Below are 16,815 nucleotides of genomic sequence, written 5' to 3' on the forward strand. Positions count from 1 at the left end.
TCTATCGTATTTAAAAAATTTTAAAAACCTTTTTATTGATTTTAAATGGAGTCTTATGTTTTTGGATGTGTTCCTCTTAGAAGAAGCACTTTTGCACTTTTTTTTCTGCAGCAGCCCCCGAGGTTATGCTAAATAAATTCTGCATTTCAGATTTTTGCAGCATGTCCAAAGTGTCAGGCTGAGCTTTGAACCCACATGAGGCACAGACCTGGGGTTTTGATTTCTCACGGGAATCCTTTCTCCCTGACTGGGAGCCAGAGTGGCAGCAAGCATTCTTACCACCTTCCAGGCCATGGGTGGAGCTTTCCTTGCCCCCTGTCACATAGGTGCAGCTCTTTCAGGGTCCTGGCTTAGTGCAAGGGTCTTCCTTCCAAGCTCCCACCTTCCATGGCCCCAAGGCCTTGTCTCCTGTCTCCCTCTGGGCGTTTGAACACAGCCTCTATCATTAGGGATGTTTCTGGATCTTTCTGCTGCTCTTCTTCTCCCCCACCTTGGCTGCCATAGTGTTAGCATCTACCATGAGTGTTCTTGTTTTGTGTCCTCTGCATTTCTGACATCCTACAATTTCCCTTTTTTTCTTGAAAGTGCAGCTGAGCATTACAAATATAATGTAACCTTGTCTGGCATATCTAGATGAAAGTAGTTTGGCCTCTGTTTTGCATTGTCTCCAACCACCGTTAGTCTGCATTCTACCCAGTCTACACTTTAACCTGTGGTGTGCTGATAAACTGTCACTCTAAAAACAGACCCTGATATGTAATGTTTGCCAGTTGCCGATTTCCGTGGTATAAATGTTCCCACCATGGCCAATTTCAGGCTACCATTGTGATGTCACTGAATGTGGAACTAGGAAGAGATGTGCAGAATCAGCTCTTTTAAGTTGGTATGAGACAGCTCCAGCACACCACTGAGTCCGACCAACTCAGTTGTTTAAGGCTCACAGGAAAATTGAGAGGAAGGTACAGAGGTTTCCCATCTACCCCCTATCCCTACACTTGCATAGCCTCCCCCATTATCAACATCGTCCACCAGAGTGGGACATTTGTTACAATCAATGAACATTCATTGACCCATCACTAAAGACTAGTTTGCTGTAGTTTACATTAGGGTTTACCCTACTGTCATGTATTCTATGGGTTTGGACAAATGTATAATGACATGTATCCATATTATAGCTTCATACATATAGATTCACTGCCCTAAAAATCCTCTGTGCTCCATCAGTTTACCCTCACCCCCAGCCTCTGGCAAGCACTGATGTTTTTACTGTCCCCATAGCTTCGCCTTTTCCAGAATGTCATATAGTTGGAATCATACCATATGTAGCCTTTTGAGATTGGCTTCTTTCACTTATGAATATGCATTTGAGGTTCCTCCACATCTTTTCATTTATAGCTTGATAACTCATTTCTCTTTAGCTCTGAATAATATTCCATCATCTGGATGTATCACAGTTCATTTATCAATTCACCTGCTGAAGGACATCTCAGTTGCTTCCATGTTTGGTCAGTAAATATCCATGTGCAGGTGTTTATGTGGATGTAAGCTTTCAGTGCCTTTGGGTGAATACCAAAGTACATGGTTTCTGGATCATGTGGTAAGAGTATGTTGAGTTTTGTAAGAAACCATCACACTGTCTTCCAAAGTGGCTGTACCATTTTGCATTCCCATCAGCAATGTGTAAGAGTTCCTGTTGCTCCACATCCTTGTCAGCATTTGGTGTTGTAAGTGTTCTGTATTCTAGTCATTTTAATAGGTGTGTAGTAGTATCTTGTTTTAATTTCCCTGATGACTTAAGGTGTGGAACATATTTTCATATTCTTATTTGCCATCAGTAACCTTCTTCGGTGAAGTCTCTGTTAAGGTCTTTGGCCTGTTTTTTATTTGAGTTGTTTGTTTTGTAATCATTGGGTTTTAAGAGTTCCTTGTATATTTTGGGTAAGTTCTTTATCAGATATGTCTTTTGCAAATATTTTCTTCCTGTCAGTGGTTTTCCATTCTCTTAATAATGTCTTTTGCAGAGCAGAAATTTTTAGTTTTAATAAAGTCCAGCTTATAAATTCTTTCTTTCATGGGTTGTGCCTTTGGTGTCATATCTAAAAAGTGATTTGCCAAATCCAAGGTCATCAAGGTTTTCTCCTGTGTTATCTTCCAGGAGCTTTATAGTTTTGCATTTTACATTTACGTCTGTGATCCATTTTAAGTTCATTTTTGTGTAAAATCTGTGTCTAGATTCATTTTTTTTGGCACGTGGATGACCACTTGTTTCAGCACCGTTTGTCGAAAAGATTGTCTTCGCTTCACTGTATAGCATTTGCCTCTTTGTAAAAGATTGACTGACTGTATTTCTTTGGGTCTTTTTCTGGACTCTCTATTCTGTTCCATTCCCTTTTTTTTCCCCCTCCTTCCAAAAAGCCTTATTCTTTCTCACCTCTGGGCCTTTGCATATGCTGTTTCCTTTTCCTAGAACACTTTCTTTCCCTACCTAGATATCTTCAACTAACCTTAAGATCTCAGCTTAAATGTCCTTCCCTCCAGAAAGTCTTCCCTGACACAGATTGGGTTGGGTGCCCCTGAATTATTTCCCCAATGTAAGCCTCATCATGCCGTGTTGTGAGTATCTGCTTACTTCTTGGTGTCCCCATTAGAGGTTAGCACAATAAGAGTTGAAGTCATATTTCCTGCCCTGCTATTTTATGTATGTATATATATCTCCTCATTGTGAGAGCAAAGTATCATGGAATCAACTTGCAGAGGTGGGCCACGATGAGATCACACGGGATTTTATAAACAGTGGAAGTGAGGCTCTCTGGAGATGGTTTTAGGGGTCACTTCCAATCTGGACATTGTATCATGATGCTCAGAAGACATAGATAACCAGTGAGGGACAGCCACAGGGGAACAGCCCAGTTCTTTTTGTAACAAATTATAGAGTCGAGTCAGCCTCCCCAAGGAAGGAGGGATACTCATGCTACATTAAAAAGTAATAGAAGTGCAACCTTTTTCTGAGCAGCAGAATATATGAAAACATCCCATTTGCCTTCAAATACTGAATTTAGAATTACAGGCTTCATTAACTTAGCGTTTTGCTTATTTAAAGCAATTCTTTAATGAGGCCATTTCTTCAAAGCGAGTGTGCTGAGTTGCCGTCTCTCCCAGATCTAAACTAGGACATTTGGGAGGGTGTTTCCTGGAGGAAGATGCAAGTGCTGTGGCTTTTCTGTTTGCTTCCAGCAGCGCGTGTCCCCGTGGAAGTCAGCCCATCTCAAGTGCCAGTTACCACCCTGACCTTTAGAGCCTGTCTCAGGGGTTTCCTGGTCAGATTTTCTCCATGTGCCATTTTGGCTGCTTCATGGCTGATCCGCATGCGTCTCCCCAGATTATGCCCACTGATGGGGTTATCAATTATGCATAGTTCTTAAGGGGCTGTCGAGTTGAGGCAGGGCATGTAAAGAATCTGTGGGCACACTGGCAGGAGGATTATTGAGGAAAATTAAAAACTCTAAGAGAATGATAGACACCCCCACCCCCCGTTTTATCCCTGAGCAAACTGAAGCTCAGAGAAGTAGCTTCCTCACGGTGACACAGGTGAAAAGTGGTCAGGACAGGGTCATTCCAGCTCCTGTTCCTATTCTCTTCCCATTACACTCACACTGGAAACAGCAGCTACTTCACCTATAAAGTAGGGGGCAGTTCAGCGCTGACAGAGATGGCTGATTTGTTCTACTCCTCCCACAGCTTGGGGAGCTGCAGAGTGCTTACGAGGGGGCCAGGAGGATGGCCCAGCAGCTGAAGAGGAAGTGCCACCATCTGACCTCCGACCTGCAGGACACCCACTTCCTGCTGGAGAACCAGCAGAGCCGAAACCACGAGCTAGAGAAGAAGCAGAAGAAGTGAGTCGAGTTCCACATCATCACCTGGGTGCTGGGGTCTTCTGGGGTCTCCGGATTCTTCCAAACCCCTCCACTTCAGTCAGGGCTCTTCATCCATGGAGCCTATCATCCTTGTTCTGCTCTAATTTTCCTCTCTCTCCCCTCACACATTCCTATATGGTTCTCCCAAGAATCTAGCAAGAAATAATTCTTTTCTGTTACCCAGTCTCAGCTCTATTACCAACTGACCATGTGAGCTTGGGGAACTTTCTTGGCCCCTCTGGGCCTCCGCATCCCCACTTATCAAGTGTAGAGTTCATTGTGGAGGGCAAAGACAGCCTTGCCTGGTGGTTAGGGGTGCAAGTTCTGGTTCAAGTCCCAGCTGGGCCTCTTGCTAGTTGTGTGACCTTGGACAAGTCATTCAACCCTTCTCAGCCTGATTCTTCTCCTTAGGTGGAGCGCCTCCCCTGTGGTGAAGACTAGATGATAACAGTTGGTAGATCCCGCAGGACTAGAGTCTGGTTCCTATTCTCACTGTTGAAAATGGTGGGGAGGCCAAAAACTTGAGTCAGTGCCCTTTTCATTTGAAGTTTAGACTCTCAGCTCACGTGAGCAGTTCTGGCAGGGACTGGGCTTTGTGCACAAACAAGATGCCAGTCTTGAATCTGCACACTGGTTCCCGTGCTTGCTTTCCAGCGGTGCTGTCGCAGGTTTCCGTGGGTGGAGCCTAGACCAGGAGCCCAAGTTTACACTCACAGGCCTCCTTACATGCAACCTCAGCTTCATCCCTGGACTTCTTGGCTGTGTCCAAAGTTCTTCAGCTCACCTGGTGAGGGTAAAGGTGTGCAGGGGTCTTGTTCTGAGCCAGATAAGCCCTAATGGAAACTTCCTAGGAGGCAAATAGATGAAATACAGCCTCTTTGAGAAGATCCAGGATAAAAATACAGAAAAACCTTGCTATGTGTGCCAGGATGTGGTTTTGCCGAGGTTGCCTATTTCCACCAGGTAGCAAGCTGAGTTATATTTCCCTGGGACTGGCACAGGCTTTGAACTCGATCTGCATTAAATATTGTTTCTCTCATTCACCTTTGAGCTTTCCTGAGCTGGCTCCTTCATTTGGGGGGGGGGAAGAAGCTCTTTGGGGTGTTATTAGTGCCCCCCCAAGATGAGAGAAGTTTATTCTCGCTGATAGCTGACTCTGTTTCCTTTTCCACCTCCCCATGGATGCTCTGGCTAAACCTTGTCCTTGCAGTGGGGAGAATGGCTTAGTCCCACCTTGGTCATTTCCTGGGTGACCTTGTCAAGTGACACTACCTGTCTGGGCCAGACAGTGACTGATGTTTCAGAGCTGTCCTTGGACTTAAGCAGGCCACCTGGTGCTGAAGAGTGGCTCTGACAGACCCCCATCTGTAAATTGAGAAGTGAGACTCCATCACCCCTCAGGTTTCTGCCAGCTGTGACAATTCTGGCCCTTATCTGTGGGTTCTACTTCTGAGAGGCCTTATGAGGGGGTTTCAGATTTCTGATGGGTGGCGGGGCCAGGGTTCTGCCCTTGGAGTTTATGCAGCCAGAAAATTCCATCTCTCTGGTCTTCCCTGTGATCGACCCCCTTGGACAGAATCCTTCATTCCAGGTCCTCAAGAACCTCCCCATGATGGCCACCGGGAAAGTCACCATTTCATCATACTTACATTTCTTCTTCTTAAGACTTACCTGCCCTGTCATGCTCTGTACTCCGTTACCATATCTTAGCAGAAGTTAATTTATGTTTGATGCTCATTGCAAATAGCAGCCATTACCTCTCTAGGTGGGCTAGCATTTTAGCAGGGAGCCCATAAGGGAGTAGAAGTCTCTGTCTAACGGTGGAAATTCAGGCAGAATCTCTATAGTGAGGGAGAGATCTAGAAGTTAGTGTTACTTTCTCACACCTCTTTAAGCTTAATCGAAGTGTAGATGCAGCTGCCTCCTTAGTTTGCTGGGCTCTGGAGGGAGTGATGTCTCCATGCTGATAGAGTTCCCTGCCCCACCTTGGCTTCTAAGTTCAGAGTGGCCCAGAATGGCTCCATTTGAGGTTGGCTTCTTGTTGCCATGGTTACTCATGGGTCACAAAGCTCAGTTCCGAGGGCTGATGGAGCTCCCAGCTGCTTCCACAGGGAAAAGGCCTGTGCTGGAGCCACGGGAGGTTGGACTCCCAGCCTGCTCCTAGTGGGGTGAAGGGTGTGACTCCCTCTGGCCTCAGGCAGTTCGTCGGTCAGTGTGTTCCAAATGTTAGGGTCTGTTGGAGGCATTCTTTGGCATCAGGTGGCCCAGTAAGGACTCCTTTAAAACATCCATCACTGTCTGGCCCCCAGTGTCTTTCCTTCCCTGTTCCAGGGCATGAACAGGTAGATGGGGGACCAGCTAAATCAGCAGAGAAGCTGGCTCAAACCCACTTTGGGATTTTGGCTGAATCACTCACCTCTCTGAACTTCAGTTTTCTCTTGTATGAAATGATTATAATGTGTTTCTTACTGAATTGTTATAAGGACCCCATGGATCCCAGCTCAGAGCCTGGCACTTTGGGACTGCTGGACCATTATCATCATCACAGTGTGGCCATTTCAGAGGCAGCCAATAGTGCCTCTTGAATGATGTCACCAACAGCCAATCAGAAAGCCTCTGGGCCCTTCCAACAGTAGGCCCCCCTCATATGACCTGTAGTTGGCTCTTTCAGGAGTCTTGAGGCTTTGAATGACCATCTAGCGTTAAGGGACATTGGATAATCTTGTAACAAGGGAGACCTTCTTCTCACCAAGGCCAAAACCCCATGCCTGGTTCAGCCATTCTGGCCACACCCAGTTCCCTGGAGCACATGGCCTTTCTGTGTGGGCTGAGGGCAAGTGACCAAAGTCACATCTTATTGAGGCTTATCAGAGCCTCTTGCAGTTTCCTTGCCTGTGATAGGGACAGAGGCTGATGAGTGGAATGATGTCCAGTCCAGGAAGCGCTTCCCACCTAGCGGTCACCATCGTGGAGGGGCAGGTGCGCTCCAAAGTAGGTACTTCCTGATTCCCCAGCGGCTCCCATAGGACTGTCCAGTCTCTGTGTTTTCTGCTTAGGAACCAAATGAAGACAAGATGGAATGTATAACTGTCCAGCATTCTATCAGTAATAACCGTGTTGTAATATGGCTAATGAGTGCATGAGCCCCACGGTATCATGCACAGTATGAAGTGTTGAATATCCCTTGTTTGTGCTGATAAATACATTCATGTGCCAATCAATGGTATTAGATGCCAAACCTGGGCCTTGTAGAATTAAAAGTCCTTGGCGTATGTCAGCAAACCTGATAGGTTAGCTTTTTCTATATATCTATATGTTTTTTGTTCTTATTCTCTATTTGTATAGTTTTATTCTATTTTTATTTTTGTGTATATGTTTTTATCACATTTTAAATAAGTGTCCGGTATTTTTGTGGAAACTATAAACCCTCAGCGTTGCCCTCTGGTGTTCAGGATTCCTACCCCACATCCACAAACCCTCCATCATTTAATTCTCCTTCTCTCCCTAGCGGTTCTCAGCAAGCTAACTGCCTCTCTCCAGCACCCACCTTCCCTCCCCCGTCCGCGGCCCAGGCACACCCGCGTCGGGGCCGTGACCTGCGTTCTGCTCTGACAGGTTTGACACGCAGCTGGCCCAGGCCCTGGGAGAGTCCGTGTTTGAGAAGGGCCTCCGAGAGAAAGCGGCCCAGGAGAACAACAGCGTCCGGTGCGAGCTGGGCAAGCTTCAGCAGCAGCTGAAGGTGAGGGGCGGGGGCACAGCGCCCCCTGGCTCTTGGTTGCGGGGTCTCAGGAAACCCCTCCCTCGCGCGCCTGCTGCCGATGGTGCGGGGCGAGAGCTCTGCGTGTGGCCGTCCTGGTCGGCCAGTGCCGGCAGCGTCACGGAGCCCAGCGCGCCTGAATCAGCAAACCGTGGGTGGCAGGTGATGGATGAGCAGGCCTCCCTAGCTCCACGTCCCTCAGGATCTCGCTCCAGTCACCTGCCTGACTTCCGAGCTGCCCACCTGGGAGCGGGGAGAGGCTTGCTTAGGATGAGTTAGCTATAGACCCAGCTAGGGGCAGTGCCCTGTCCCCTGCAGGTGCCAGTGCAGAGGGGTTTGATTAAAATGTGACACAGGCACCTCCCTCAGCTGCTCCTCAAGGCCTGCTGTGGCTCCCTATTACTCTGGGAGGACCTCTGCACCTCTTAGCCTGGCGGGCAGCTCCTTCATGATGTAGCCCAAACTTCTTTCACCCTGGAGCTGACTTTCTAACCTGGAAGAGTCATGCCTGGCCACTTGGCTTCCCTGCTCCAACGTCTCAGGCCCACCCTTGGCAGGTACACAGCTTTCAAATAGGGCAAACACCTCCTGTTTGTGCTTTGAGGTCTAGCTCTAGGGGCAAGGGCGTTGCTTCCCACAAAATCCCCACCCCAGCCTGTCTGAGCTGTCCCAGGGAGGGGCCCTTGGTGTCCCACACGGGGCGCGACGGGGGGCCGCGAGATCCAGGTGGAGATGGCAGTGGAGATGACGTGCACTCAACAGTGGAAAGCGCCCTCCCGCAGGTTGTAGAGGTGTCCCAGGGGGAGCAGGAGTATGGTCACGTGACTTCGGATTTCTGCCCACCTTGTCTCTGTAGGGAAAGGAGCAAGAAACCTTGCAGCTGAAGCAGGAGGTAGAGCTGCTGCAGGCCCAGAAGCAGGAGCTGCTGGGGTCACCCTCTCTGGCGGAGAATTGCATTGCGGGCTTGAAGGAGAGACTCTGGAAGCTGGAATCCAGCGCCCTCGAGCAAGAGAAAATCCACACCCAGCAGGAAAACACCATCAAGCAGCTGGAGCAGGTAGGAAGGTCCTGTCCAGGGCGATGCCTGCCCCACGCTGACTCCAGTGCAGAAGGCTGTTGTCAAAATACGACACAAGCGCCTCACTCAGCTGCTCGTCATCCTTCTGTGGCTCCCTAGTACCCCAGAGCACCTCAACCCCCTAGGTCTGATGTTCAGACCTTTCATGATGTAGCCCCCTCCTACCATCCTGCAAGCGTCAGTGTCAGCTCCTCCTAGAAGCTTGCCCTGGTCTCCTTCTTGCAAACAACCCCACCTCCACGCCGCTCCTTAGCCGTTTGGTTCTCCTTCAAAGCACCTGCCATCATATGCCATAGTGCTTTAAAAAGTGTGCTCAATGCTTCTCTCCCCCGTTAGGATATAAGTTTCCGGGAAACAGGAGGGCGTTTTGGTTGATTTTGCTTATCAGGGCATCTCCAGAGCCGGGAATGAGGCCAGTGCATAGTTGGTACTCATTAAATAACTGTTGACCCAATATCTGGTGTTTATTGAGCGCTGTCTGTGTACCAGACTCAGCCCTAAGCTCTCCTCACATCTCACCTCATCAATCTCCACAAGAAATTTATATGCTGAGGTATTAGTATTATCCCCACTTTACGGATGTGGAAACTGAGGCTCAGGGACGGGATTTGGAGCCTGCGCCATCTGACTCCACAGCGCCTCGGCTACCTGTGCTGTGCACAGCCTCCAGGGAGATGGGAACCCCGATCTTTGGAAAATGCAAAATAACTGAGGGGAATAAGGCAGGAATCCAATACTCTTGTACCAGCCCCCTCAATGAAGCACCTGAGGAATATTTTGTCTGCTTGTTTGTTTATATGCCCAACTCATTCCCCAAAGAATTCGAGGCAGCTTATAAGATGTATGCATAATAAAATAGAAAAATAAATAAAACAAGCCAAACCAGAAAAACACAAATTACAACCGGTGCTAAGGAACGGTGGGGTGGTGAATTAATAAGCAGACACGCAGAACATACGATCTTACACGCTTAATAGGTTTAGCTCTAAAATTCCTGGTGGCCAGAGAGAAAAAGGAAATGTGAGTTACATGCTTTTTTTTATCATCCCCAAGATAAAAACAAGCTAGGCTTTCAAGGGGAAGCAAGGCTTTTCTTGATGCTTAGTTCTAAAAAAATTTCTCATGTGGGATTTCATAAGGGGTAATTATGTTGAAATGGTTTTAAGGTTGGAACTCCTTTTTCAAGAACATCTGACCAGGCAGCATGAATACATAAAAGCAGATAAACTGAGCTGCTCTGGTGAAGTGGTGTGAGGGAGTGGGGGTGGTTGGGGGGAGGCTGGGGTGCTGGCCCTTGCTTCTCACTTATCCCCCTTCCATGGGGATGGAGTCTGCTGAGCATTGAGACATGGATGTGGCAGGCGTGGAGGGACAGTCTGGAGTGGTTCAGAAAACAGCATCTTTACTCAGTCAAACCCATATTTATTAAGCACCTACTGTGTGCCAGGCACGGGGTGGACGCTGGGGACGCAGCTGTAAGCAAGACGCACGTGGTCTCCGCTCTGCTGAAGGTTGTAGTTATGCTGCGTGTTACGGGGAGGTTTAACTTGCAGAATCTGGTTTGGGGAGCAGGTTTGGAACAGTCAGGGAAGACTTCCTGGAGGAAGTGATATTTACTGAAGCTGAAAGCTGAAGGATGAGTCTGAGTTGGCTGACGAGGAGAGTTCCAGGCAGGGGGAACAGCCACTGCAAAGGCCTGGAGGCAGGGGGGTCGCGTGGCATTTATGGAACTGCAAGATGATCCCATGCAGATGGGGTCTGTGTGATGTTAGGCGAGCCCCCCGTTTTCTCTAGATTTTAGTCTCCTCATCTGTACAATGAAGTCGGAGCCTTGTCAACCCCCTAGCCTCCCCCCAACCCCAGCTGTGAATCTGTGAAGGTTCGTGAAGGAGGTGGGATATCTGTGCAGGTTGTTCTGGGACGTAGAGGGTGGAACAGCGTCACAAAGAAACCCAGAGTCAAGAGTAGAGTGAGCACTTTGGAAAGTTGTGTTACCTCTTGAAAATGCCACCAGGGGACCACTCGGTGCTTGGAAGCAGAAATGTGCTACGGTGACCTCAGGGACCGAGGCTGAATGTAGCTTCCCAGTACCCCCCGTCAGCTTACACAGGAGGCAAAGCTGACTCAACCCTTTCATCCATCTTCAGCTTCACCCATCACCTCACACTGCACTGGGCTATTGTAGACATCCAGGAGATATTTATTGATTAGAACGTAGCACTTTTTCCAGGAAGTTTTATGTTAACTCATATAAGCTTGACATAAATGATATTGCAGATGTCAGGAGTGTCCAAGAGGCTAGGGAAAAAATAAAAAAGAAATACTACGTTTACTTGCTTTAAATGCTCCTCATTTTGGATTACCTTCCCATAACCTCTGTCATTTTAAAGGAGGCAGGGAAGGAAGTTGGCATTTAAAGTGAGCCTGCTTTCTGCCGGGAACTACAATAGGGGCTCTGATGCACACCGTTCTTCTTCCTCTTCGCCACAGTCCTATGTAGTAGAGAATATCAACGTTGGGAAAGACCACAGTTGTCTTTTTTCGACTGCATGTCCATGTTAGAGAGGCAGCAATTGTAGCCTCATGAAAGTTTGCTGTGAGGTGCCAGGGTAGAGTAGCAAATGGTCAGGACGTTGTAGTTTCTACAGTCTGACCCTCTGCACTGGTGGGTTCCATGCTGCTCCATGACCAACAGCATCGAAGAGGATAGATCAATGAAAGCTTAACAGTATAGGTTCCTGAGGCCCGTATCCTGGAGATTCTGACCCAGTAGGTCTAGAGTGAAGCCCTGGAATTGACATTTTTTTAAAAAAAGGCACCAGGTAATTCTAATATGCCACAAAACTTGACAAGCAAGAGCTTGGATCAGTCTCTGAATTATGAAAATCAAGAAAGTAAACTCTTGAACTAGAATTGGGTCCCATGACTTCTGCCTCCAGTTCTAGAGCCTTTTATGTAAGATGGCACAGCTTAAACATCACACGCAGCTCTTTTCCTGCCCTGAGCAGGTGGTGGAGGCTCTCACTGAAAAGGCTCATCTCCTTAATGGGAACACAGTTCTTGGTTATGTCAGGCTTCCGGGAAGGGAGGGGCCAATCCTTACTCTGTTTTCAAAATAATGGGGAAAGAAAACGTAATCTTTTTGTGCCAGGCATTGCACTTTATATGTCATCTCATCTAACTATCACAAATGTATCTTAAGAAGGCTGTTTTCCACAGAGCAAGGTAACTAATCAGAGGCAAAGTGAATTGTCAAGGTAGCATCTTGGGCAAGTCATCTCCCTCTCCAGGGTTTCCTGTCTTCATAAGTAAACTTTTATTCTACCATCCATTCACCCACCTATCTGCCCATCTAGAAGAACTTCCCTGATGCCTGCTCCAGGGATGACAAATCTGTTTCATCCTGAGAGTGTTGAGAAGGATTCCAAAATGATATCTAAATGCAGTGGCAAAGAGTGTGATTGATTAGTGACGTTATGACCACAGAAGGGATAGAGGCAGTATTTGGGCTATTTATCTACCATTTCTGACCTCCCTGGGTGCCTGGGGCGGGGTGGGGGGGTAACTTGACTCTCATCCATGCAGTCCCAAAATGAAAAATGCAGCTGAAATGCTAAGAACGACATGGATGGTGTGGGTCACCCTTACGTGCTGTCCTTGCTGCCCCCAGCTCCGCCAGCGGTTTGAGCTGGAGATTGAGCGGATGAAGCAGATGCACCAGAAGGACCGAGAGGACACGGAGGAGGAGATGGAGGACATCCGCCAGTCCTGCCAGAAGCGGGTATGTGAGCCAAGAGCACAGCTGTGTCCTGGGGTCCCGGCAGGGTCAGCCTGGGTGCCTCATCCTTAGAGTGAGGGGAATCCCAGGGCCTGGGGACAGTCCCTTCAACCACCTGAGACCTTAGCTTCCCCAGTGCTTTCAAGGGTGCTGGAGCAGACGTACCTGTCCTAACTACGATCCTCTGAAACTGTCTAGCATAATCACCCCAAGATTTCTACCAAGAGCCCACAGTGCCATGTGACTGATGCTTTGGGTAAGGATTTATATGTTTCAAGAAAGGGACCAGTCCCTTCTGGCTATTTGCCTTGCAGATCATTTCTTACATTTTATCCAAGCTCTTTGCAGACATTTCAGACAGTGTGTAAGAAGGCAGTAAACCCTTGAAATCTTACCACCAAGGCACCATCATTATTACTATTTTTAAATGTTCTTTCCTCTCTCTCTTTCATTGTACCCACACGTGCATATTTGTAGAGAGATCGTTTCACCTAAATGGGGTCATGCTGCTGTTTTCGCTCGAAGTTTGTCCTGGGCCTCCTCTCATGTCAGTAAATGCAGATCTAATGTACATGTTTAGTGGCTTATAAAAGCATTCCACCTTAGGCGTGTGCTCTCATTAATTCTCTTGTCATTGGACATTTAGGGTTTTCTGTTTTTATGGCCAGTGCTGAGACAGACCTCCTTACAGATGCATTCACTGATGTGAATGTGAGATGAATCTTTAAAATGGAATTGCTGAGAAGCTTTGGGTTAAGCCTCATTTAACAGGTTTTGTCTGGGTAGGATTTCTGTGAGCCTTTCATAGCCTTGGGTACATTGTGAATCTCCAAGAAGGGGCCGAGTAGCATTTCCCAAGGTTGACTCCGATTATTAGTTCCCTAAGCAGAGTCTCTACAGAGACCTCCAGACTGCAGGGCCTGAGAGCATGGGTGCTGGAACTCATAGACTCTTGGTTTGAATCTTTGCCCTTCCAGCTTAACAACTGTGTGATTTTGGGAAAGTGATTTTAAACCCTCAACTCCAACTAAACTACACTCCATTCTCTGTATCCACCGCTGGTCACTCAGAGCCAGTTTATAAGACACACAAAAAGCCAATGTTGCTACTTTATTTGGAGTCACAGAGGTTTGGATCAAGTCCCAACTCCATCAGCTATCAGCTGTGGGGCGTTGGAGAAATCACGTAACCTTGCTAATAAGCCTCACTTCTCTCATCCGTAAAATAGGATAATGATGGCCCCCTGCAGGGTCACAGGGAAGATTCAAGGAGATCACAGATGTGGAACTATTGAACAGAGCTTTGTAATGTAACCCTTGATGGTTGGAAACTTATGAGCAATACCGGTGTGTGTGTGGATCTTCAGGTAGCTGATCCTTCCAGAGGAACCAGGGAACAAACCTGGTGGTTGCCTTGCTCTTGGGTGTGACTAATCCATCCAAGAGAAGGAGGGTTCAGGGACTTGGTGCTCTGCAGATCCCCCCAAGAGCATCATCCTGGGCGGGGCTGGAGGTCCTGGGTGTCAGGACCTCGGCGGAGACGGGACTCTAGTGAGGAAGTCCTGGGCAGATGGGGTCGCCTCGGCACCCTATCATCGCCCCGGGGGAGGGGGAGGGGAGTAAGTAAGAACTGAGCCCCTCTCCACTCCCAGTGGTTGGTGCTGCTGCATCTGCTGCCCTTCCTGCTCCTCAGATACTCCTTTTGGGGCCCCTTTAGAGCTCAGCCCCTCTGGGGGTTTACATGGATCATCCCAAGGGGCCAAGTGCATTCCCCCCAAAACTCCCCAGAGTTGGAAAAGAAGAGTCATAGATTTTAGGTTCAACCAGACCTGTGTGCCCTTGAGTAAGTCTTGTAACTTCCCTAAGACTCAGTTTTCTCATCTACAAAATGGGAGCAATAAGAGAAAATGTTCTACCTTACCTACGCTGTTGTGAGCATAAGAGGAAAGAATGGCAGATGCCTTATAAACTGTAAAGTGCTGGGAGTTATCATTGAGGGGCCAATTTCTGCTTATTTTCCATTATTGCATATTTGGGAGAAATGAATGAGATTCTTTGAATACCCAGTGGGCACCATGTTTCAGGCTGGGTTCTTTACGTCTGTCAGCTTATTTAATTCTCATAAGCACTCTGTAAGGTTTATAGTCCTGGTTCTACAGATGAGGAAACTAGAGTCCCAAAGGTGAAGGGTCTTCCCCAGGGTTACCTCACTGGGAAGTAAACGAGCTCGGACTTGAACTTAGGTCTGTCTGACTCCAAAGCCCAATCTCTTAACCAAAATAACTAGATTTTAAAAGTTTTTTTTTAGGGGCTTCCCTGGTGGCGCAGTGGTTGAGAGCCCGCCTGCCGACGCAGGGGACATGGGTTCGTGCCCCAGTCCAGGAAGATCCCACATGCCGCGGAGCGGCTGGGCCCGTGAGCCACGGCTGCTGAGCCTGCGTGTCCGGAGCCTGTGCTCCACAATGGGAGAGGCCACAGCAGTGAGAGGCCCGCATACCACAAAAAAAAAAAAATTTTTTTAATTTTGCAAATGTTTGGACTATGGAAGGCCATTTAGAAAGCACTTGATAGAAGTCAACCTTGGGCAGTGCTGCATCCTTTAGCACTTCCTGCACATGAACTCACCAAAGGCTCTGATAAGTACTGCATGGAAGGCCCTATTAACTCAGTGGCTCCCACACTTATTCTAGCATGGACTTCCCTCCCTTCCCACCACACACACACAGTATACGTGTGAACACTATGTGGAAATGTTCTACAGAACACACTCCAGAAAACTTTGCCTTGCTTGATGCATAATTTTTATTGTATATTTTCCAAAACGAGTTTCACTTTTGCAGTCTTCATTTTAAGCAGGTGTGAGCGGAGTGCTTTGTGTCTCTCACTCTTAAAAGAAAATTTTGAAACGAACTTTCTTCTGAAATGACCATACATCAGTACTTTTTTTCTCTACGTGGGTCAGGAGATGGAAGCCCCCAGTCCCTGCCCATGTGCCCTCAGGTGAAGGGAGCATAATTTCTAGTGCATTCCAAGAGTGCCTCAGAGCATCATGAGTGCCCTGAGCCAGGACCCTGATGAGTTGGAGATGTGACCCAGACAGACCCTCCTGAGGCTTTTCCATGGACAGATTTATAAAGGGGGAGGGGGAGGTCAGAGAAAGGTGTTTTTCTCTTATCACAAATACTAACATTGACTGCACATCTAGTGACTGCTCTGCTCAGTCTGTCTCTCACCATGGCAGGAGATCAATCGTTAGAGACCTGGGTGGGAATGCTGATGGCTGTCTGGTGTGGCACAAGAGCTGGGGCCAGGAGACAGAATGCTGACTGTTAGCAGCAGTTGACGTAGGAGTCTATGCTTCAGGACCGCTCTCTGGCTCAGTTTTCCCGTCTGTGAAAGAAGGTCATTGAGAGCACAGGATGGAGAAACGAGGAAGGGGTGAGACAACACACATGAGAGAGTCTGGTGCAGAAGACGATGTGCAAAGCACCGTTAGAGTGGGGCGTCCGCTTTAGCAGGGAGTGCCTGCCATTGCTGGGTGATTACCGAGAAATCAGAGCCAATTGTAAACTAAATGAGCTGCTTGTAGCCAAAGGTCTTAGTCAGCTTGGGCTGCTATAACAGAATATCATAGACTGGGGTCTTGGGGTGGGGGGGAGCTTAAACAACAAACATATATTTCTCACAGTTCTGGAGGCTGGAAAGTCCAAGATCGAGGTGCTGGCAGATTTGGTGTGGGGTGAGGGCCCTGCTCCTGGCTTGTAGATAGACGGCTGCCTTCTCGCTGTGTCCTCACACAGTGGAGAGAGAGAGGAAGCAAGGTCCCTGGTGTCTCTTCTTATAAGGGCACTAATCCCAGCATGGGGACTCCACCCTCATGACCTCATCTAAACCTCACTATCTCCCAAAGGCCCCATCGGCAGATAATACTGCATTGGGATTAGGAATTTTGGAGAGACAAACGTGCAGTCCAAACACCAAATAATCTCAAACGCAACATTTGTTTTGTTTGCTGCGTCCGTGTATTTAGTAAGCGAGGTGAACGCACCTTATTATGCTGGATACAATGTTGTGTATTTAGCAAGCGAGGTGAACGCACCTTATTATGCTGGATACAATGTTGTGCAGAGTCTTAAAAAGTCAGAGTGCCAAGACTTGTAACTCTTCAAGCTGGGTCGTGGCAGAGGAAGGAGACCTGTGTTAGGAAATGGGAAGGGAACTGGGGGCGGGGACTTCACAGTGAATGGCAGGGGGCTCCCTGTAATTGGCCAGCTCTCCCCATAGTTGTC

General features: G+C 47.9%; 1 protein-coding gene across 3 annotated transcripts in view; it reads left to right on the forward strand.

Moving 5' to 3' along the window:
- Positions 1 to 16,815, forward strand: part of MYO18B (myosin XVIIIB) — a 232,527-nt gene that overhangs the window by 110,305 nt on the left and 105,407 nt on the right. For all 3 annotated transcript variants that reach the window (XM_089894624.1, XM_089894623.1, XM_089894622.1), the window contains 4 exons: positions 3,739 to 3,893; positions 7,530 to 7,653; positions 8,528 to 8,728; positions 12,420 to 12,530. In XM_089894624.1, coding sequence (XP_089750750.1) covers positions 3,739 to 3,893; positions 7,530 to 7,653; positions 8,528 to 8,728; positions 12,420 to 12,530 — 591 coding nt within the window. The remainder of the gene's footprint in view (positions 1 to 3,738; positions 3,894 to 7,529; positions 7,654 to 8,527; positions 8,729 to 12,419; positions 12,531 to 16,815) is intronic.

Source organism: Delphinapterus leucas, chromosome 14, assembly GCF_059928025.1.
Source record: "Delphinapterus leucas isolate spDelLeu-1000000601 "Yukka" chromosome 14, BTC_Dleu_Yukka2, whole genome shotgun sequence".
Taxonomy (NCBI): Eukaryota; Metazoa; Chordata; class Mammalia; order Artiodactyla; family Monodontidae; genus Delphinapterus; species Delphinapterus leucas.